A 23054-nucleotide genomic window follows, 5' to 3' on the forward strand; every position below is an offset into this window, starting at 1 on the left:
TTTTCATTCAATAGGAAACACGAATATCCATAGCACAGATGACTAAGCCATGATACACAAGCTGCAAAACAGAAAGACAAGAAACAGTCCTCAGTTAACATTTTTATTAGGAAAATCATTTTGCAGATTTGATTATTATTATCATCTCTCTCTATATATATTTATATATGTTAGTTTCAGTTATTCAGAGGATGCATCAGCACAGTATATCTTAATAGGAAGACTATTGCTAGAATAAATATCTATACATCATAATTAGTTAAATAAAAAAGAAAGTCCCAACGGAGAAAAAATAAATAAACAGAGAGAATCATTTACAAAAACAATAAGTGCCAAAAAAAAAGAAGAAAAGAAAAAAGAAACAAACCGTTTGCAAAAACCGAAGCCATAAACGCTGCTGAGGAATTTATTTAAAAAATACAAAGATGATTCACAGTTTGTGTCCTTGTTCTCATGCTGGCTGGAACACCAATAGGGACCATGCAGGAATGAAGGGCCAGAGCGACAGGATAGTACCAAACTACGTTACCCACAAAGTCCAGGCTGTACGCACCCCCCCTCTGTCTGCAAAATCAACTTGCGAGGATCTGAGGCGATCAGACAAGATGTAAAGGGGTGAGCCAGAGAGGTCAGCAGGGTCAGTGGGAGTGTTTTTTTCGATTTCCATCCTCCTGCACTGATTTCCTTCCAGATCGTCTGACATGAAGCTCGACTGGACAGGACTGCAACCTGCCCCTCGCTGCTAGAAACGAGCCTGACGTACCAGAGAGCCGCGGCTTTCTCTTGTGTATTTTAACCTTCTACTGACTGCCCTTTTGTTTCAGCTTCACATCCATCCTGCTATGGAAGAACACATGTGAACCAAACTCCCTCCGCTAGACGAGAATCTTCAGCAACATTACCAGTAAGTATCCTGTTACTTCACTGGTGGCAAACAACTGAGATGAACTTCCCCTGATCCTGTACAAATATCTGTGTATGTCGATCTGGAGGCCCAAACAGTGTCAAACAACGGTATTAAACAGATAAAACTGTCACTAAGAAATACATAATCACACAAATTATATTCAGATTGAATATATAAATGAACCATGAAACAATATATTGTTTAATAAATGTTTCTTGATGCTTTGAAAAGTAGCAACACCTGCATTAAAATCTGTAATTATAAAGAAGCAGGTTATGTTCTGAGTATTTAATTTAACAATTTCATGGTCATTTTATCTGTATTTATTCATGTGATTATTCATTTCATAGTGTCTTATTTATACCTCTAATCCTGGGCATTTTTGGTCTCCATAGATTCCCCTCTTAAAGGAAAAAGCCCAAACACAAAGTTCAAGTTGCGTTCGCGTGAAGAAAGCTTTAACTTTTACCGCCTCGCTTCTGATTGGACTGCAAGAAGAAAAATGCAGTGGACCAACCGCAGCATCCTTTACTCTGCACGCTCTCCTCTCGCATCTCTGAAATATTAAATCCTTTGAACACTATTTACAACTATCTACAGTCCCGATGTGAGCAGGGGTCGGTTTTCAGTCTGTTCAAGTGCAAACCGACTCGCAAACACACACACACACACACATACAAAAACTAAAACAAACAGTGGGATGAGTGTAAAGGAAGATCTCAGGGGGCTGATTTATGGCCAAGCAACGCTGACAGAGGTACGACGGAAACAACAGCCGATGAGGTTTCACTGACGAGGCCTGTGTGGATGTAACCTGTGTGTGTAAATGTATGTGTGTGTGTGTGTGTGTGTGTGTGTGTGTGTGTGTGTGCAATCAGAGGGCGTGCAGTCAGTCTATTTTGCCTCCATGCCTGGTCTATAATGTGTCCATGCGTGTGTTGTGCTGGATGACTCATGCAGAATGTGTAGGCATTCACCACAGGGAAGCTTCAAACTTCTGACAGACACTTCGTAAAGATGGCACAACAGCAGCGACATCACACGCGCGTGCACACATACACACTCATGCAGGCCGGAAAAGGAAGTTTGGGGGGAATGGATTCACTCACAGTCACACACACACGCACGCACACAGACACACACAGACGGTGAATTTGCTTCATCTGTAAATGAGATGAGACGAGCCACAGGGTGCAAAAGGTGTCTGTCCTGATTCTTTGTCGAGCTCACACCATCCGGAAAAACTCAGCGGATGCTCACACACACTCCCCACATGCACGCACACACACACACACACACACACACACACACACACACACACACACACACCGATACAGGGCACGGCTAGTGCAGTTGAACTTCATATTTTCACACTATTATAGCTGTTGCTCCCTCCCTCACTCGCTCCAGCTTGTTGTCCATACTGCTCATTGTTTTTTTTCTCCTTCCCCTCCCTGCTGTATCGTATTCCACGCAGGGACATGAACAATGACAGTCTCCTGTTAACGTCAGCAGAACAACAGATTGCACAAACGCGCACGCAATCTGGCATTTGCGTGAAGCAACCAGACGTGTCAGGGCTGATATTTATGCAGCGTGTGCACCACTGCCGGTTAGCTATGCATCACATCAGATCAGGACTGGGTCTGGAAAATCATTATCAGAGTCTTTTTCCTTTTTTTTTGTTTAAAGATTTAGCGCTTGACATGGCCACATCATCGTCTACTAGTATCTGGCATCATGTTAGGTGGGAAAAACAAACACAACTGAAACTGTTTCACACTTCCTGTCTTTGAATGGATGAGAAAATGAAAAGAGTGAGCATCCCTGGCATCTAACAGGTAAAGGGTACAATGTAAATTTTTTAAAACCGGACCTCACATTAGTGCAAAATACAACACAGCAACAACAACGGAGTCATTCAGCTTTTCAAAATAAAATGAAATTTAAAAAAAAAGAGTAACAGCCATGGAGTGGAACCTTTTGTTACATATTCACATTTTGCTAGTATCGTCTAATTGATAGATCTGAAGAGTGGATGTGTCAAATACGATATATCATGAGCATCATTATTAAGATGTTATATTACAGTACATAGCAACACGGAACTTTCTACTGTAACAACATTTCCTGGTTACAAAGGACTTATTCCCAGAAATACAGTATTTCTTTACATGGGTAACATCTTACTTGAAGCTGTTAAAAACATTTCATTGAACTACCGTATGCTTATTTACAATAACTACACGTCTGAAAGAGATTTTATGGAGGTTTGTCACGGGCGTGAACAATGCAGGCGGGACATTTTACATGGTGCTTAAAAATGAGGCGTCGCTGATTAATAAGCAAGTCTTCAAGTAAAATGTCACCCTTAAAGTGCCCAGTTGTTGATCCTGCTGCACACATGAACACAGAGAAGGAGACAGACGAGAACAGTTGCTGTGCTTTTTCTTTTTTCGTTTGTTTTTTTTTTTTTGTTGTTGTTGTTTTTTCCAGAGAGAGAGAGATGGACACACAGTTAAAAGGGGTTATCATCTGTGTCTTTGGGTTTAACAGTACAGGAACAGATTATCCTCCACACATTTTTTTTTTTTTGTCGTCGTTAAAACCGCCTGAGAGATGGAGAAAAGTGGACAAATAATCTGACCCTCCTCGGCATTTCTACGCGATTTCCTGCAGAGTCACGTCACATTTTGCGCCTTTCACGATACCCTGTTGTTCAGCAGAATCACAACCTCATTGTGCCGGACGAATAAAAGCACTGGAGACTGAAAGCTACCTATGATCTCGATGCACTTCCGTGTGTTTAGGACTAGTGGATAAAATGTTAACGATGAAAACTGCACACACACGCACGCACACACACAAAAAAGAAAAAAATTAGAAAACACAAAAAATGTAGAAATAGATATGTTGGTAAAAAGTATTGTGCTTTTGGCTGTCCTGTGTACAATATTCAGAGCTCCTGCGTAGAGGGGAAAAAAAGGGTGTGTACATGCACTTTGGACAAACAATAGAGCTTTTCAGTGGCTCCTCTCTAATGCATAATGCAGGCAAAAGCATGGCAAATGAAAAGATCTGTGTGTGTTTATGATTTAAAGTGCAATGTGAGGGCATTTAGGCCGGGCGAGCCCTGCTTGTCTTCATGTAGTCAGTCGACAGTGTCGCTACTATCAGAGCTGCGTGTGTGATTTTTTTCCTTCTTTTTTTGGCATGGATGCATTTGTGTGCATGCTATCTGTGTGTGTGTGTGTGTGTGTGTGTGTGTGTGTGTGTGTGTGTGTGTGTGTGTGTGTGTGTGTGTGTGTGTGTGTGTGAGAGAGAGAGAGACCCCTTCTGTTCACTGATTCCCGGATGCAAAAGGCGATGCAACCAAAGAGGAAACAGAATTATGCACTGAAGAATCTGCATGGAGCTATTTTACATCCATCCCCTCCCTTTTTTCCCCTCTTCCCCCTGTGTGCTTTTTGTCTAAGGAGGGATTTTTTTCTTCTTTTTTTTTGGACTTTACATGAATTCAAAGAGCATCATAAAGCAAACAAGAAAAAGAAAAAGGCAAAAAGAGAAACCTTCCATGTGAAAAGTGCCAAAGCAAACTGACATTCTCGAGCCGACCCCCCCTTTTTTTTCGGTCTTACCGGCTTGGCAACGATTATCCAAGTGCATCATCCTCGTAGGCAAGGCAAGGCTTTCTGTATTTCTGTTTTGTATTTTGATCAGAGCCCAGTTTCCTTTTTATCCAGAGTCACTCTACACTTGATGAGAGTCTTAAAAGGATTGTTGCGTGTGTGCAAACCCTGCCGCTGGATGCTTCTCCACGTCAGATGAGGCCATTTAGGAGGATTTGCAGGTGAGTTTTTAACCTAACAGTGTACTAAATGTAAAAGCAGGGTCTTTTTTTCATCTTTGAAGTGGAATGATGAGGTGGAGAAGATGAGCGATTTTGTCCTCTTAGTACAAGTTTAAGCTGTAAAGCTTCAAACTTGAATCACTCTGTTTCTGTGATTGAACTGGGGAGGGGGTGTCTAGATGGAATACATTGAAATATCCCACGTTTATGTACATCAGGGTCTGGGATGTGGCTGGGTCATACGTTTGGCTGCTGTAATGCGTCTCGTTCATGCTAGCAAACTTTCCAGTCCTGTGTTTACTACAATGACAGACGCCTCAGTCTTTTAAAATAGTGTTTCTACCAGGTGAGTGAGCTTAGGTAACGTTGTTGACTCTGTTACATATACATTATCTATAACTTGTATATTAGGGGGTATGTGAAGGATGAGTGGGGGTTTAGGGAGCAGGGAGGGACGGTGTAGAAGCGAGGGAGGATATTAGATGTGTTGCTCTGATCAGAAACCTTCAGTGTTTTTTGAGGATCGCTGCAGCCACGGTGAGCTTCTCGGCCTGGTTTTGTGGCACTTGGACGAGTCCGTTTGTCTTCTCCGTCTCCTTTTAGCAGAATGCACATGAATGTATGGTCCAAACTGAAATGTTTTCCTGTATGTAAGTCGAGTTTGTGAATGCACCGGTCGAAAACTGAAGGAGGATGAAGAGATTTCCTTCCAAACATTCCTGATACACTTAGTGAGTCTCTCTCTCGTCTTCCTCTCTGGATTTCCTCACCCCCCTCTCTCTCTCTCTCTCGCCTCCACTTCCACCATCTATCTCCTCCTCTCCTGGGTGTATTTTTCTTTCTTTCTTTTTTTTTTACATCACGCTGCATTTGCCCTTCAGTCTCTCTGCGCGGGACTGCTTCCCGGAGCGCTTGCCGTCAATGTTGAGGCTCATGTTCCTCTTCTTGTCCAGGTTGAGGAGCTCCTGGAAGAGCTCGGTGACGTTGTGGTTGGTTTTGGCCGACGTCTCCATGAAGGCGCACTTCCACTGGTTGGCCTGGGCCTCCCCGTCCTTGGTCTCCACCTCTCGCTGGGTTTCGTCACTTTTGTTTCCCACAAGCATGATGGGGATCGCCTCAACGTTGCCTTTAATGGCCAGAACCTGCAGAGGAGGAGAAAGAAAAGAAGTAGTGAGGTTGTTTAGCTCTGGCTAGTCAGTGCTCATTACAAATTAGCTAGCTAGCTATTGCTTGCAAAGCGAAAACATGCCAAAATATGAAATACAGGACTATACGTGTATAGACATTAAAACAGTGCTTTGAGTTCACAAATGACCTGAAAAAATCCATATTTCAATCTTTAAAACTCAGGCAAGTCAGAGCTGGTGGAGCAGAAATTGATATAAAATGATTATTTCAGGTCAGATGATCCAGAAGAAGAAGCAAGAACAGAACAACAGATGAGCAAATGGGCAGAAGTTTCTAATTCAAATCTTAGACGCTAAAATCTGAGTTTGTTAGGATGACAAGCCTGCACTTTGAATGTTGTAAAATTTAAGCATAACTATTATCTCCTTGTATTGAAAATGAATGAATGAATGAATGGTTTATTTTTCGGTTACAAAAATTACAGCAAACTAATTTTTTTTTCCTTTCCCACCTTTTCTTCTCTTACTCTTTGAGTCTGAGTTGTAGAAACTAGTGGAATCTGGTATATCTTAGACAGCAGTGTCATTTTGGCCATTTATACTCAATATATTTACAGGAGGGATAAATCAGCAGCATGCATATATCACATTAATCACAGGTACAAAATAACTCACCATCATTACACCAATACTGTTGCGATAAAAGTTGACATCTACTAGTGTGCATATCATAGCAGTCATGAGTTTTCAGTGACTCTTAGAACTCCTAACTGCCTATGATGGAATCATTGAAACACATGTTGTGTTGTGTCGTAGTCAATCAGGATCACGCACAAGAGGTTAAGAGGTCATGCCACTGAGAACATTTAATTCACACAGCTTTCTACGTCATCAAAACTGATCATTTAAGTGGCTGTATGTATATTTTTGACCCAGCAGATCTTAAATCAGTTCACTTTTCTTATGAAAATTGACGTTTCAATGATTCCTTCATAAAAAATGAAACATTATGAGTCATTTGAAACTCAAGACTACCATGATATATATCTTAATTTATTTCAGACATGCCACAGTATCATAAAGACAAAGAAGATAAAACAAAACACACAAAATGAAACATAAACCACAACCCAAAATCATGTCTGAAAACGAGTAAGATGAAGTTGAGCTTATTAACTCCTACCCACGACATGTCCACACATCTCATATCTTGCCGTTTCCTGTTTGCATCATACCTTATACTTATATACCCCTGAAGAAACCCCAAGAACACCTTTACTTTTTCACATTATTTTTCAATTAGTCTTTTTGTGTATTTTCTTGGATTTTGTTTCATAGTCGTGCTCATTTTAGGATCATCATCCAGACTGTTCCTTAAATTTACCCCACAAACTGATAGATAAACATCTATTCTTCACAGTGGTACGAGAAATTGACTTTTAAAACTTTAGATTTCCTCTCAATTTGTAGATTCAAATGTTTCATCTGAACAGTTGTAGTATGTTATCAGGGAGTAACGTATTGTTAGCTTTGAACATACCGTTCAGGTGTAACATTATGACCATCTGTCTGATATTCTGTTGGTTCCTTTGAGTGCTGGTAAAACTCCTCTGATCCAGTGGGGCATGAAACCAGGACCTCTGGGGATGTCCTGTGACACTGGGGTGGTGGCAGTGAATTGTGTGGCTCCTATCGGTTGCAGTGGGACCTACCTAGATCATGCTGATCCTGACACACCCCACAGATGTTCAATAGAATTTGGATATGGGGAGTGTGGACCTGGGCTGCACAGTGTCCTAGTGGTTAGCACTTTTGCCTTGCAGCAAGAAGATCCCCGGTTTAAATCCCGGCCTGAGCCTGGGATCTTTCTGCATGGAGTTTGCATGTTCTCCCTGCGCATATGTGGGTTTTCTCCAGGTTCTCCGACTTCCTCCCACAGTAGAAAAATATGCTGAGGTTAATTGGGTAGTCTAAATTGCCCGTCGGTGTGAATATGAGTGTGATTGTTCGTCTGTATATGTAGCCCTGTGACAGATTGGCGACCTGTCCAGGGTGTCCCCTGCCTTCGCCCGAGTCAGCTGGGATAGGCTCCAGCACCCCCCGTGACCCTAGTGAGGATAAAGTGGTGTATAGAGAATGGATGGATGGATGGATGGAGTGTGGACCTGCTTGACATGCAATGTTTAGGTGGGTTTTACATGTCAAACATCCACATGAATGTCAGGACTCAAGGTTTCCCAGCAGATATTTGCATTATAACAAGATGATCAATGTTATTCTCATCACCTGTCAGTGTTCATAATGTTGTGGCTGGTCGGTGTACTGTATAAATACAAGGTGTTTACATGTAAACTTTTATTCATGACTGTATATATATAAATGCATATTGAACTGCATCCTCACTCTTTTTTGTACACACTTGCCTACAATCACTTCAGCACACACACAAACTCTCCCCACCTGTTGGTAAATGGGTTTGAGCTCCTCCAGGGACTGTTTGCTCGTGATTGAGTAGACCAGGATGAAGGCGTGGCCTTTGGAGATGGACAGACGCTGCATGGCTGGGAACTGGTGGCTTCCCGTTGTGTCTGTGATCTGGAGGGTGCACACGCTCTTGTCGCAGCTGATCACCTGGCGGTAGGTGTCCTCCACCGTGGGGATGTAGGTGTCCCTGAAGGTGCCCTTCACAAAGCGCAGCACCAGGGAGCTCTTCCCGACTCCTCCAGCCCCAAACACCACCACACGATAGTCGTTGCTCTGCTCCGGCATTCTGCCCCCTCAGGCTTAAGACAGTGTTACACCTGAAATATTAAAGATGGGAAGATGCGAGGAAAAGCAGGATTAGAAGATCACTTTAGCAAATGATTTGTCTAATACACAGCACAGGAGCAGCAGAAATAGGAATGGCGGTTGTGGTGATCTGAGGCTAGCGAGTTTCACAGCACTCTATCCATCCTCGTGGTCTGACTAGGAGCCAGAGTACAAATTAGAGAGGATGAATTTGGTGAGGCTCCAAGTGTTTCACCTGACGCAGACATTTCCTTAATCAATACCCTTCGCAGAGTCACAGTTTCTCAGTTTCAACTCCCAAAAAACATTCCAGCTTTTCCTCATTTATCAACCATAGTGACTGCAGCAAACCCTGGAGGAGACAAACAGAGGACTTTACAGTTTAGGAGAATAATCTGGAAGGCCTGCAGAGGGTGGACACAATAACACGTATAACACAATGTAACCCAATACATCAAACAGAAAACAGAAACATAGAAAATTGAATAGAACTCTCTCGAGCGCAAAGGAACAGAACAAAATGTACATTACATGCCGTCGGACAGTTGCACATGTGCATGATGTTCTGTTCAAACACTGCAGGACACTGTTGACTAAACACAAACTAAGACTGATTCTGGGTGGATGCAAGTAAAAACTTTAAAAAAAAAACGGTTGTGGAAATAAGGTTTTCCTGTCATTTTCATTTATGTGAATGATAAGAATAACAAATGTGCTAATTTTGCAAAGCAGGGCAAACACTGGAGTGAAATTCACTCCAAAATGTGACAAATTAATGTTAATGTTGCTTCTTATCTGCTGGATGTGTAAATAGGCGACTAAAAGCTGAAGATACATTTACAGCTTGTTGACCCAAGTGGCCAAAAATTCAATAATGGAAGGTTTAAAGTATCTAATTAGGAAGAAATACCGCCTGATTTAAGATATGTCTTCAGGAAATACAGGGATTTAAAACACAGCGTGTATTTTGCAGTGTATCTAACCCACAGTTAAACAAATGCAAACTACTCAATCCAGGTTATTAAGATGTTAATAAATACATTATTAAATGAAAAGAATGAGCACAAAAGATTCCACAGCCAGTTAGCAGTCAGCAGCTCCTCAGTGAAGGCCTCAACAAATCTTCACAGTCAGTATCAGCTACTGCAGCTCATGCATATTCATCCAAACAGCATCCTCACACATAATCTATCGCCATCTTTCTAAGTGCTCGAGCTCGTCTGCCGAGGGTCTGCTCATGATTACACATTGTACCTGCTGCATTATTTATCCGATGTGCTTCTAAACTCACTTTAAGGTCCCATAATAAGATACGGCTTCAGATGCGATCGCGCTGCTCTCTGAGCTCCGGCCGTAATGAAACAGTAAATTGACATCAATACTATATGGAATGAGTGGATTTCTGTCATGCTTGCTCTGCAGGAACCCACTATTGATGGCGAGCCACCTGTAATTGCATTGCCGGGTTCGAGATAATATCAGTCAAGGGGTGCAAAATAAATGAGGAGAGCCCCTTGAGTTTTTATAGTCGGTCTCCAGCGGTAAGTACGGATCACATAAGACTTTTATATTTGTGCCGAACACGCAATGCACAGTTAATTTAGAGGTGCATCTTCTGCTCGTATGCCTGCAGACTGTTAACTGTCTCACTGGTCCAGAAAAATCTTGTTTAATGGCTCTTTGATGCCTTCAGGTGATGATAAACTCTGCATTTTTTGGAGTTTTGAAGATGCTTAACCTCTCAGAACTTCAAACCTATCAAAGTATTCTTCTTTTAGATCCTGACGGGCTGTTTTCATTTAAGTCTGCAGCAGTAGAAAGCTGTGCAGTCAGGTACATGATGGTTGCAGCATCGTGGCAAGGCCAAACTTTTTAAAATGTCAAAACTGCCAAAAAAAACAATGTCGTCTGCACCGCCTCAAACTCTTGGCTTTAATGAGGCCTTCAGTCACACTGAAGAATTGTGGTCGGAGCTGCCAGAGCTGCACAGTGATTTCTGCTTAGGCCTGCTGTATGTCAGAGAGCAACAAACACACACCCACGCACACAAATCAGGCAGAAATATAGTTGAGGAAGCCAAATTACAACATTTTCTGACCTTCTTGGAGATGATTAAGCTTCTAAAAGGAGATTTATTGTTCCAGCTTGGACATCATCTGCAACGGTCGTGACAATGTTGCACCCTTTAAAACTGCTATAATCAATAGTTTTCATATTGACTGTGGCTCAAATGACTAAGTGTACGTGGAAGGTGTTGTTTGTAGCGACAAACTCGCAGAGAATGATTATGCAGCTCTGCAGTCCACTCAGCTCCACAGAGCCTTTCCTTCAACTCATTGTTCTGGCTTCACAATGCACAGAACTGCTGTTGTGGTTTAATCTCGCTGCTCTAAATCGTGTCTTCTTTGAAAGCAGCAGACAAACAATATCAGTACCTATAGCTGGTCAACGCAGTGGAGCATTTAGCAGTTAAACAGCCTAATATTTCCCTTAGGAGCTGACGCAGACCAAAACAAAAAGGACAGAGTATTTTTGTTTTGGTTCCCCTAAACACGACTCCGAATGAATGCTAACGCTGCTTTGTATCTGCTGAATTGGTAATTAGGCGACTGTTTGCTGACACACTTGCTATAAATACCTACTTTTCATGTTGTTGGTATGTCGGTGTTTTGTTCCCGGCTTTGTGCGCTTCCTCTGAGGGGCTAATAATAGATCAGACTGTAAACAAGCCGACAGTTTATCCAGGTGATCTCCAACACGTGCAAGTGAATCAGAAGCATCAAGTAAGGACATCAATCATTGAAAAGATGCTTTAAAGTTCAACCGGGAAGTAGTCTTTAAAGTTTGATATGAAGATTGCAACAGACAGTTTGGCTTGTGATTATACAATTTGTCTTCCAAATAATTTTTTTGGCGAAACTGTGGATATCTTATCCTGTCTTGCTTATTTTTAGCGGTGTAGCTGTGTTTTCCCAGATCTCAGCAACTTCACAAGCACAGTGTTGATATTAGAGGCAGACATGATGGCCAGGAAAATGAAAATAAAATCAGATTTTTATACTGGTTGAAATTCAGAACTATTACTGGGGAAAAGGTACAATGGTTCTTATGATATTTTGACAGTAATATTATTAGCAGAAACAGAAAGTGCAAATATTGCCAGTATAACCAGGACTATCTTTGGAAAAAATACATTGGTTCTGATGACAAGCTGACAGTTGGATGTAAGGAAACCGCACAAAAAAAAATCAGACATATCTAGAATATGGTTCTAGAGGCTGGTGTGATTATTTCATTTTAAAGCTGATATCTCAGCACATCTGACACTTTGTACCGACACACTCTCATGTATTTCTTTTATTTCTCTCTTTAAATTCTTTGGCTGGCTCCCTGAGCTTTTCCTTGCTGTTTCTCCAAGTTTGTACAGTTTGTCTTCATTTTGTTTTCCAAGTAAATATGGATAAACTGCTGATTTCTTGTCCTGTCTTGCTTATTTTTAGCAGTGCAGCAGTGTTTTCTCAGATTTGAGCAGCTTTATGAGCACCGTGTTATTATGAGAGATTGAAAGAATAAGCCAGCACAACACCCAGATTACATTCTAGTTAAAAAAAACAGCATTATATTAGGAAAAATACAATGGTTCAGAGCATAATCTAACAGATGCAGTCAAATAGTCCTTTAATTTATCTCACATTTATTTTAACTGCTAGCTTTGCTTCTTGCTATTTCACAAAAGATTTATGCAGATCATCTTTATTTTGTCTTCCATATAAACTGGACTAAACTGTGGATTTCTTGTCCTGTCTTATTTTTAGCAGTGTAACTGTGCATTCCCAGATCTCAGCAACTTCACGAGTACAGTGTCATTATAAGAGATAGGAAGCATAGCCACTTTATATTATATAACTCTTCCAGTTAGAACTTTGTTGGAGTGGTTTCAACTATCACACCTGCTTAGTTCTGTTGTATGTTCAAATATTGGCAATAAATGCATAAAATTCACCTCTGACTGGCACCATAGTGCTTGACAGTTTTAAAACCCCTATTGGTGCCAATCACAGGGAAAAACATCAGCATCTTAGGGTGAAAAATAAAGGTTTTATGGTTGGTGGAATATCAGAAAAGAAAAAAAACATTATATTTAACTGAAATTGCACCATTTTCCCCCCAATTTGTATAACTCTATCAAAGTAGGGTTGTGCAGTTGACGACCATATTTACACATCAATACACCTGCAGAATTTGAGGAGTTTAGCTGCTTCATGTCTCACGTTATTGCACTTCAATGATCCATGGAATGGCAAAAAGGTGCAGAAATCAACATGACCACTGCTTTTATAAGAATTTTTAACTCAAAAACTACCACCTATAGCACGAGATTTCACACATTTTACTTACTAACATATGCATGCACAGAAAAAAAATAATCTAGCAAATATGAGATAGTCAGTTGGGATTTATTTTTTCTTCCAATTTGCCAAATTGAAGTGGAATGAGTCTATCGTTCTGATGATAAATTGACAGTCGAAATAAAATGTTACAAGAAAAAAATCACTAAAGTAAGTCCACGATCAGACAGATATCTAGAATAAAGCTTTGCAGACCGGTGCGGTTACTTTAAAGCTGATATGTCAGTGCATCTGTGATGGAGCCACACACTTTGTACATCCTCTTGATACTGACACACTCTCAAATAATCTTTTTAGTTATCTTTAATTTATTAGACCTGCTCCCTGAGCTTTCTCTTTCTCCAACAATTTATCCAATTTGTCTGTATTTTGTTGACATAGTTCTCCTTAAATTGGGCTAAACTGTGGATTTCTTGTCCTGTCTTGCTTATTTTTAGCAGTGTAACTGTAACATGAGTGCGTTATTATAAGAGCTGGAAAATACAGCCAGTTTACCACCTAAATTACATTCTAATCAAATCAAATCAAATCAACTTTATTTATATGGCACTTTTCATACAGTCGAGTAACACAAAGTGCCTCACAGAGGATAAAAACAAAAACAACACAATACAAAACACTGTGAAAAACCCGAAACCTTACACCCCCCAACAAATATACACACAGATACGTAATCACATATACATTCACACACATACGTGTGTTAAAAAACACAACTCTTTGGGAAAAATAGAATGGTTTGGATGGTAATTAAACAGGTAGTTGTCTGGAAACTGCAACAAACTTACTAAATTAAGTCCAAAATCAGGCATATTTAGAATAAAGCTCTACAGACTGGTGCTATTACTTTATATCAGTGTATCTGTGATGAAGCCTCACACTTGTATATCCTCTTTACAGTGACACACTCTCAAATATTCCTTTAACTTGTCTCTCATGTGTCTTTCCTTGATCTGCTCCCTGAGCTTCCTCTCGCTGTTTTCTCTTCTGTCTCCTGCTCTCTCTGCTCCCCGGGTCTCCATGCTGTGTGATCAATAAACTAAGGCTGCTGCGGTTTGAATCGATGGGGCTTGTCTCTCCAGGCCCTGTCAGTCTGTCATCCATCCTGCCTCACTTGGTGCCTGTTTGGGGTTTTATTTTTTTTGCTTTTTCTTCGGATGTGGATTTCAGCTCCATGACAACAATCCTGCTAATCAAAACCACCCCCCACCTCTCTTCTTTTTCTTTTTTTATTTCTTTACCTGTGCTAAAATTAGCAGTGTGTGGGTGTGTGCAGCCATAACTGCACACACAGGTGCAACCTCACAGTGACACACATACTGTACTTCTGCTCTTACACCATTTGTCCTTGACACCAGGCCTTTGAGACTAATGATACCCCCCCCCCCAACCCGACACGCAAGCTGTCCCTCTCCTTCACCCTCCTCTTCTCTTGTTTTATTCGAAACGAGAGAGACTGCAGTTCCTTAATGAATTAATGGCACACTATAAATGCATCTGTGGCAGCGCAGCCAAACTCCATTAGCAGATAGCACTGGCACAGGCCAAAACAGGCCCTCTTCTCTCCTCAGTCAGAAAATAGACGCAACACGGCCTCGTTTGCTTCACAGAGCGAGCGAGGAAATGTCACCTTTAGCGAAAATATGCACATAATTTCCCTCAAGAGAGCCACTTACGCAGCGGCACAAAGGAAGCGCATTAACCAACATCAAACACAATGCCATTCAACAGATCAAGAGCGTGATTAAATAGACACCCACAAAGCGGTCCCATGGTGTCTTGTAGAGAAAGGGGGTTTTAATCAGGCTGCGCACACTGGAATGCTGTGGATACACGGCTATTTGGCGATGAGTGTTTGTTTGATGAGTGGCGATGTGGGGTTTTTCTGAAATACTCTCTGACTTTGCACACTCGTCATGACAGTGTCTGGAACCCGCACAAAGTTTCTATCAGTCTGTTATGCGTGTCTGCAGCTGTGCAGCCAAGCAGAAAGATTCCACTGTTCTGAGCGCACACATCAGCGCAGGTCTTTTCAAGTGTCTGTGTTTCACCGCTGGGATTAATCTGCGGGGGGGGGGGGGGGGGGGGGGGGGGGGGGGGGGGGTTCGTGAGGCAATTTTTAGGCCTGGGTGTTTTCATTAGGCTGGAGCACACTGTAGAGGTTCAATTTATAGATTTAGATTCAGTCTCACACATTCAGTCACGCTGCTGCTTCACTGCTCTCCCACCTGCTAAAGCGCACACACACACACACACAGACACAATGAGAAACCCACAAAGTGTGTTAGTTGGATTTGATTCAAGGCTCGTGAATGTGAGAATGTTTCTCTATATTCTCCTTTTAAAAAGACAGACAAAGCTACAGATTCTTCTGTCTGTGTCAGCGTGTGTGTTTGAGGATGATGATGCAAAGAAAGGAAACATGAAAACTATTAAACATATTCATGATCTATCAGTATAATTGGCCCTCTCCACAGAATATACAATCTCTTTGTTAGGTTCTTGTTTTTTTAAATATTTTTTTTAATCTGGCTGTCTACTGAAGTTGATTCTTGCCCTCTAATAAATCTAAAACTCTGCTTCTTTCAGATGAAAAACCTCCCAAAAAAAAATAAAAAAAGGCTGCTCTTTAGAAACTCGGAGAAGCAGTGCCACTTTTAGTTAGATGACGGTGCATTTTTGAAGTTAAAGGGGTAGTTTGACATTTTGGGAAATTCTCTTTGTAGCTGTCGAGTGTTAGATGAAAAGATCAGGACCTTTCTCCAATGAGTAGGCTGGGGCTGAGCAATGGATCAAAACTTACAAAAATATCACTACACACAGCGAGCCAAGAAATATGAGCACAAATTATGGTTTATATATATAGTTTTGATACAGTTTAAACAAAACTTGATGGATTTTGTAAACAGTTTTTGTGCTAAGCTAACTAGCTCTGCCCTCATGTGCAACAGGACTGATTTTTACTTTGCAAGAAAATTGATGAACATATTTGTAAATAAATAAAACAATTTCTTCGACAAAACTGGATTTTGATCAAATTTTGCAGCCCAAAAGAACAATTGTTTCCTTATAGTTATTTAAAAGGATTTGAATTTTCAAACTATTTGCGGCACTTTTTTTTATTTACAAACTGTAAGAATGAGAGCAAATTAATGCAGCTATACCTGTGCAGAATCAGGGCAAGTATAGAAACATAATTCACAACCTCCAACAGTTTAAATATAGATTTCTCACGTGCATCGCACCCCTGCACTGCATAACACAAAAAATAATTAAGTGAGGCCAGATGTGATTCCTGTTTTTACATATGCAGCTATACTTGTGGGTGAGCTGGAGGTGTTTGAATGCTGTGTGTGTGACTCAAGAGTGTGTGTTTGCTCCTCATCAGCGTCAATCTATACTCTGATTGAGCATACACCACTGTACGTGCATGGAGCATGTGTACAACACTGTCCAGGAGATTGCAGCACTGTGGTCTTGGCTTAGTAGCTAATCATTGAGCTTAACCTCCTCTGTGCTCGTGGCCTGCTCTGCATTGACCCAATTCCCAGGACTTAAGTTGCTGGCAGTCTTCGTATCACACTGGAGGCACCCTGAAGCCCTCTGATACCCCTCACACGTCTCTTTGACTCAGCATGGACTGACCCCAACGCGGTGGCATGGGAATATCAGCTGAGACATAGGCAGTGAAGGTTGCATATTAATAGTAGCGCAAAAGTAGTTTTGCAAAAGTAGAACAGGAACCCAGATTTCCTCCCAAATTCACCAGTTGTTGCTGTGTAAAGTTTGTCCGCAGTCATTCTATTTGACGAGGAATGAAACCAGCACAAAAGCTTTGTTGCTTCTGCCACTGTGGGCTCTTTGTGGGTTTTGAATGAACAACTACTTTTGCTATGCAAGGACACTGGGACGTTACATTAGAATGAGGGATTGCACCTTTTGCCCAATAATTTCAAATACAAAGTTCTTTAAACCCAGTAAAAAAAAAAAAAAAGGCAGTGTTGGTATTCAATTTTTCATTACAAAAAACTGCAGTTCTCAGATTGTTGAGAAAAGCATGTTTTGCACATGGCATAGAATCCTACAAACACAAGTTTGTGGTACCATTAATAAAAAAGATGCCAACATTTCTATTTTATCAAATAGCTTGCTGCAATAGCACACATAATTGTGACACTAGACCAAGTAAAAACTGACACAGAGGAATAACAATTTAGCCCTTAATATCTAGCTAACAAATAAATAATTTAAAAAACAGAATATGAGGCACATTTATTTTCCTACAGATGATAGATTAAAGAGCAGGAGGTAAAATTCTGGTTCACATATTTGCATTTTGCCTCATATTTCAGAGCTGTATGATTCTCACAGTTAATGCTTTTATATTGATTTTTAAAACTAAATTCTATTTGAATGTAGACACATACTATATTAATGTAAGCTTTGATGCAATTTGATGTATGTTACCTCAAATAATATTCATCATATGTAATGTGTTATGTAATTTATGTCAGGTTTGGATGCTAGGACATTAGCTGATTGCTATGACATTGAACTAATGCAAATCCTTTAAATAAACAAATGGTAAAAACCTCACACAGCTTTGCTTTTGCCTGGATAATTAGCCTTTTTTTGTTTCAGATTTCGATTAGAGCTGATTTGGTAACATTTGGGGCTACTATGAACATCCCTCTATCTGTAATTACTCCCTAATATCTGCAAATGAAAATATACACAAAGTTAATTCAGTTTAAGAGGAAAACATTTCCCTCCTGGGCAGATTGACTCCTGAGCTGTAACCAAACACTGTAACCGTAATCGTGCTGGTTTTGTGCAGCAGTTTTACACAGGACAGAGCGTAGCAGCCCCATGTAATTAGTCTTTGAGTGTGTATTAGTAGTGAGTATTAGTGTGACCTGGGGAGCACTGACTTGCTCCGTCTGGCCTCTCCATAAGACCCTGCTAATGCCTCAGCCTGGCAATCTGGGAGACACAAAGGCACATGGCTCATAAGAACAGGAGTGGGCAAAAGAAGAGTAAAGACATTTAGATTCTAGCACTAGCAACCATGTGTGTTTTTTCAAAGTCTGCATAATATATTCAGGTTTAATGCTTCTTTATCTTAGGCGCATTGAAGGCCCTGACATGACTGAGGCACTAATTACAGGTCGGTGGAGTGCGTTGCAGAAGCCTGCCTGCAGTGACAGATGGTGACAGGGTTGGTAGTTTTGGATTGACTCCACTGGTTTTCTACAGGCAAGATCAACTCAGCGCAGTTTTTTTTTTTCTTCCTCTCATAATACCACTTGATCCAGGTCTGATAACAAAACAGATGGTTAAAAGCAGAACCAACCAGGGAATCCTGCTGCACACTGTTTGAGATGCAGCCGCTGGGATTAAACTGACCTCAAACTTTTTCCTCATTTAAAACCACAAAACACATTTTTCCCCCCTGTTCAGCTCTGATAATTTAAAGAAAGGGAGATTCAAGGATGGATGGCATTTTATCTTAAACAAACGGCTGGTATTTGCACAAAATGTCAAATAAAACGCGAGGTCATGCTGTACATAACGGACTAGAGCAGGAATCCTGGCCTGCGATTAGTTATGCACAAGACGGAAAATCCTCCCTAATGCCACGAATAATGAAGACTATATGAACCTTTCCAATGAGCTGATGCCGTCATAACAACTGAAACACTTTAGCATTGATATACTATGGAAGCAGACTTTATGCAGTATATAGCGCAGAGGGACTCAACAGTGGTGCTGCACTTGTGCTGTCAAAGCAACAGCCGGAGTTAAACATTAAGAGGAGACAACATTTAGCTATTTTCATCAATAAAAATGAGCGGGCGGAGATGAGGCCTTTCTGCCGGAGCTACTTTAGAATTTTAGAATCCATTCTGGTGTCTGTGCTGACTTCTAAATCAGGCCTGTGGCTATTATCAATTAAAAATAGCATCACAGAGCAGCTTCTGCGACTTGACGTTAAAGATGTTGTTGTTCATTTTGAAAAATACTCTAGATTTGATTCACCAGGTTATTAAGGAAGCACCTTCTCTCCAAGAAACAAACTTTCATTGATAAACGGCAGCTGTCCAGCACAAGCACACAAAGGCTCCAGTCACTGCATGAAAAGTTGCTCAAAAATAGCAGAGATGGGTTTTTTTTTAATGAACTCTACTTATTCAGAAATTTATCAGCCAACAACAATCCTTTCTGGTTTCTACATCTTTCATGCTAATGCATGTGTGCCATCTGTACATGTTCATATGCGCAATTACATGTTTTATTATTCTCTTTTCCTCATTCTGTCCTTGTTATTTCATTACAATTTGGCAGGCAACACATTTGCATCTTTCTCATCATCTCTGCTGGGTTTTTCAGTTTTTTACTGCAGGATGCTTTTTTTCTTCTTCTTATCAACCAGATCTCACCATCAGAAGCATCACCAGCATCACCGCCTCTCTCTCTCTCTCTCTCTCTCTTTGGTGTTGCTTGTTACCATGTATTGAGTCATTTCTTTGTCCTGCCTCAGCAATGAGAAGTGTTCTTATGCAACTGTGCTATGGCCATTCAAGACAGACACACAGACAGGCCGACAGACCGACTCCCCCTTCCACACACGTCTATTTATCCTGCAACACATGCACGTTTTTTTTAATACAGCCTCTGTGCACACTCTTTAAAGCTTTGCGTGCAGGATTTACTGCCATACATCTCATCTCCTGTTTTCTCTCAAACCCTGCAACCCACACACACACACACGCCCATGACTGGCAGTGTTCAATGCATACAGGAAGTTGAGTCACACACATATGCACAGAGAGGATCTAAATGATTCACAACTCCCCCCTTTCGCATGTCATATGATGGCTTCTCCTCTCCCTATATGGTCCACAAGTACAGAAAAAAACAGCACAGTGAACATGGAGGAGGAGACGTGGAGAAGTAAGCATCCAGATGGTGGATTAACCGAAGCATTTGCACACAGAAATCGGGTTTTATGCGTCACGCGGGCGTCATTATCAGTGTATAGCTGGATGTTGACGCGCGTCTCCGCCTCGACTGTATAGTCAGGGAGAGAGAGAGAGAGAGTGGGGAGGGAGGGGAGGAAGGAGGTTGGGGAGGTGGAGGGGGGAGGCTTGGAGATTGGTGCGCAACGCCATTACAGACCACCCTACTCCTGCTGCTCGGTTCATTCATAAATACCAGAGGATCGCCATCTCGCAGCGGTGCCATCATTTCGCAGTCTCCCCTCCTCCTCCTCCTCCTCCTCTTCCTCCACCACCTCCCTCCACCCATCCTTTCTCCTCCTCCACCTCCCTTTACTCCTCAAAGCATATGATAATCCCGACACCCTCACATCTCTGCTCTCCCCCATCCATCCATCCCTCCCCTCCCATCCATCCTCCTCCTCCTCCCCCCGCTGGCTGCCAATATGGCTGAGCTGGGCATAGGCTACAGTATGCAATCCGCACACGACCGAGGTTATCCAACGCGAAATGTGATGGGATGCAATTTGAAACAACGACGCGGATGAGGGAAAAAGGCGAGATTTTGTTTTTCTGCGCGTGGACTGCAGGAGATCGAGTGCGCACGGCAGCCAGGCAGCCAGGCAGAAGGAAGCCGCGGTTACGCCACTGAATACCAACATCTAATCTCCACGTAAAGATGCGGGGATGTAGCATCTCCATACCTGGTCGCGAAGTACAGCTCCTCTTCGGGCTCGTCCTTGGTTCGGGAGGATGAGAGACAAACGCCGAAAGCGTCTTAAAGCATTTTACGCGGTTCATGTAGAGCTCATGTCGTCCGATTTCCAACACCACCACGGCAGGCAGGCAGGCAGGCAGACACTCTCTCTCTTTCTCTCTCTCTGTCTCTCTCCCTCTTTCTCGCAGATAGGACGTGGGAGGTGCTATGCCCTCTCCCTTTTCTGTCCACACTTGGTTTTTCTCTCAGTTCATACACTTCCTAGTGGTTGGATGACAGCAAAATAAGCGATTATTAAACAGGCTTGTTCTAAAAATAAAAATCCTTTATGGCAGGCTGCACGTGTGGGAATTTGGGAATATTAGATTACACCACAGACGGATATTGAAAAAAAAAATTAAGAAATGGCATCACAAATAAGAACTAAATATCCTTATGTATGGCTATAATCGACTTATATAGATGGTAAGAGTATTGTGGGTCCCTGAACAAATAAAAAAATTATAGTCAAAAATTGCAACCTAAGCAGAGCCTCGTCATTTCCAAATGATTTAGTCAATATTTAAGCTACAGCCAATTGCTGCTGCCATCAGATAGATATCCTCAGAGCCATGGCAGACTGATGCCAGATTCATTTGGCCTGGAGCTACAGATAATAATAAAGCGACCAAAAGTGATGAGTGGAATTTTTTGTAAGAGTAAAAGGTCAGAAATGTTAGATTTCTGGAGATCAAGCTAGGAATTTAAGGATTGTTTCACATTTTATTATATAGTCAAGCTACTTTTAAACATCAAATGCTAATATAGTAGGACAATTTTGATTATTAAAATGAGTCAGATTTCAATTATGTCCAATTTATTATGATTGTGGAAGTTAAGGGTTAAATGTTTTGGTATTCTATCTTATTATTAGTAGCATTAACATTAGTAGTAATCTGGCATCATTTGATTGACTGATTCCAGATCAGCACCACGGACAGCGACCCTCTTTGTGTTTCAGAACCATGGACAGCGCTCAGTTAACCGTAAATGCTGCAAACACAGTAGGACGTACATTACAAAGGCTACAGAATACAAAAAACTACAGAACAGCTTCTAAGTTAAGGGGGATATTAATGAAAATAGGACCTCAAATATACCAGAGGTGCACCAGCCATGTGTGAATCCTCAGCCCACGCTAGCATCCATTTGCAAACGTCACCAGCTTGGGTTAATATCACAATCAAACGTGAAGAAGCCTCTCCCTGGTGCTAATTCAGGCCCGTGGCCAAGTCAGACCAAGCCTTGTTTTGAGCCGTGCTGTCTGTACGTGATGGTCTCACTGTATGACTCACCAACTCCACCGACCGCACAGCCTTGAGTTTGTCCCCCTCTGTCGGCCAGCAGGAGAACTGCAGGAGGCGGAAGAAAACCTGGAAAGAGATGCACACACTAAAATGGTTATTAAAGTTATGAAAAGCAGCAGTGGTGGCTTTGAGGTAGAGAATGATGGCGCAGGCTTAAGAAAGAGAAGAGACTGTGCAAGAAAGATTCAGCTTGGACAAGAGGAGTCAGATTTAAATCATTATTTAAGACTTAAAAGCAATAAGGCCATTTACAAGCCTACAAGTGCCTAATAAGTATGTGGTATTACTGATGTAAATAGCACAATTTTCAGTACTTTCCGGTTGTGTTTATCAGTAAGAAAAACAGCAAAAATATCTAACACAACAAGCAATAATCACACAAAACTTTCATTACTGTTAATACTTAATACTTCTGAAAGCAAATCCTTTTTTTGGACAATTTCTAAGGTGTTTTCTAAAAGCAGTGGATGTTTTTAGATTGGCAGTGATCCTAGTCAAAGATTTGCAGAAAATAGAAAATACAGCAGGGGCGGAAATGTCCTTAATTTTTAAGATATTTAATCAGAAGATTGGGGGAAATGTTTTAATTCATCCCAAATCTAATTTTCCTGCAATCTGCTCCAATACCTCAAATATTTCAAGCCAAACTAGCGAGCTCAAAAATTATTGGACCACAAAGTTTAGGGTTAGGGAATGTACCGACTCAGAATCGTGAATGGCTGCAGAAAATGTCCCAATCAGCCGAGCAGACGTTGACATATTTCACAGGATAAGTGAAAAGTCTGACCTGCTGGCGGTGCTACGTGAGAAGAAGAAAAACCGCCAGTCATTAGGATTCATCACTGCGGCTTGTGAAAAGAAGGCGACTGGGAAATGCTTGTGTATGTATAAGACATGCTTTCTCCCCAT

The 23054-nt window shown here is 41.4% G+C and overlaps 1 protein-coding gene across 1 annotated transcript; it reads right to left on the reverse strand.

The window, feature by feature from the left end:
* Positions 1–89: 89 nt before the first annotated feature.
* Positions 90–22064, reverse strand: diras1b (DIRAS family, GTP-binding RAS-like 1b). Its single transcript, XM_022211142.2, has 4 exons — positions 21939–22064; positions 20786–21060; positions 8345–8685; positions 90–5899 (listed from the first exon to the last, which is right to left on the reverse strand). Exons 3-4 carry the CDS (start codon positions 8651–8653, stop codon positions 5612–5614), a joined length of 597 nt encoding a protein of 198 aa, XP_022066834.1. The 5' UTR covers positions 8654–8685; positions 20786–21060; positions 21939–22064; the 3' UTR covers positions 90–5611.
* Positions 22065–23054: the final 990 nt, after the last annotated feature.

Source organism: Acanthochromis polyacanthus, chromosome 1 (assembly GCF_021347895.1).
Source record: "Acanthochromis polyacanthus isolate Apoly-LR-REF ecotype Palm Island chromosome 1, KAUST_Apoly_ChrSc, whole genome shotgun sequence".
NCBI lineage: Eukaryota > Metazoa > Chordata > Actinopteri > Pomacentridae > Acanthochromis > Acanthochromis polyacanthus.

What these genes read in the sequence shown, in the direction of transcription:
- diras1b (XM_022211142.2), bottom strand. Translation starts at nt 8,653, where the DNA reads ATGCCGGAGCAGAGCAACGACTATCGTGTGGTGGTGTTTGGGGCTGGA. An exon ending in TCAAACCCATTTACCAACAG is followed by an intron (nt 5,900 to 8,344) that starts GTGGGGAGAGTT and finishes CCTCCTCTGCAG; the next exon opens with GTTCTGGCCATTAAAGGCAA.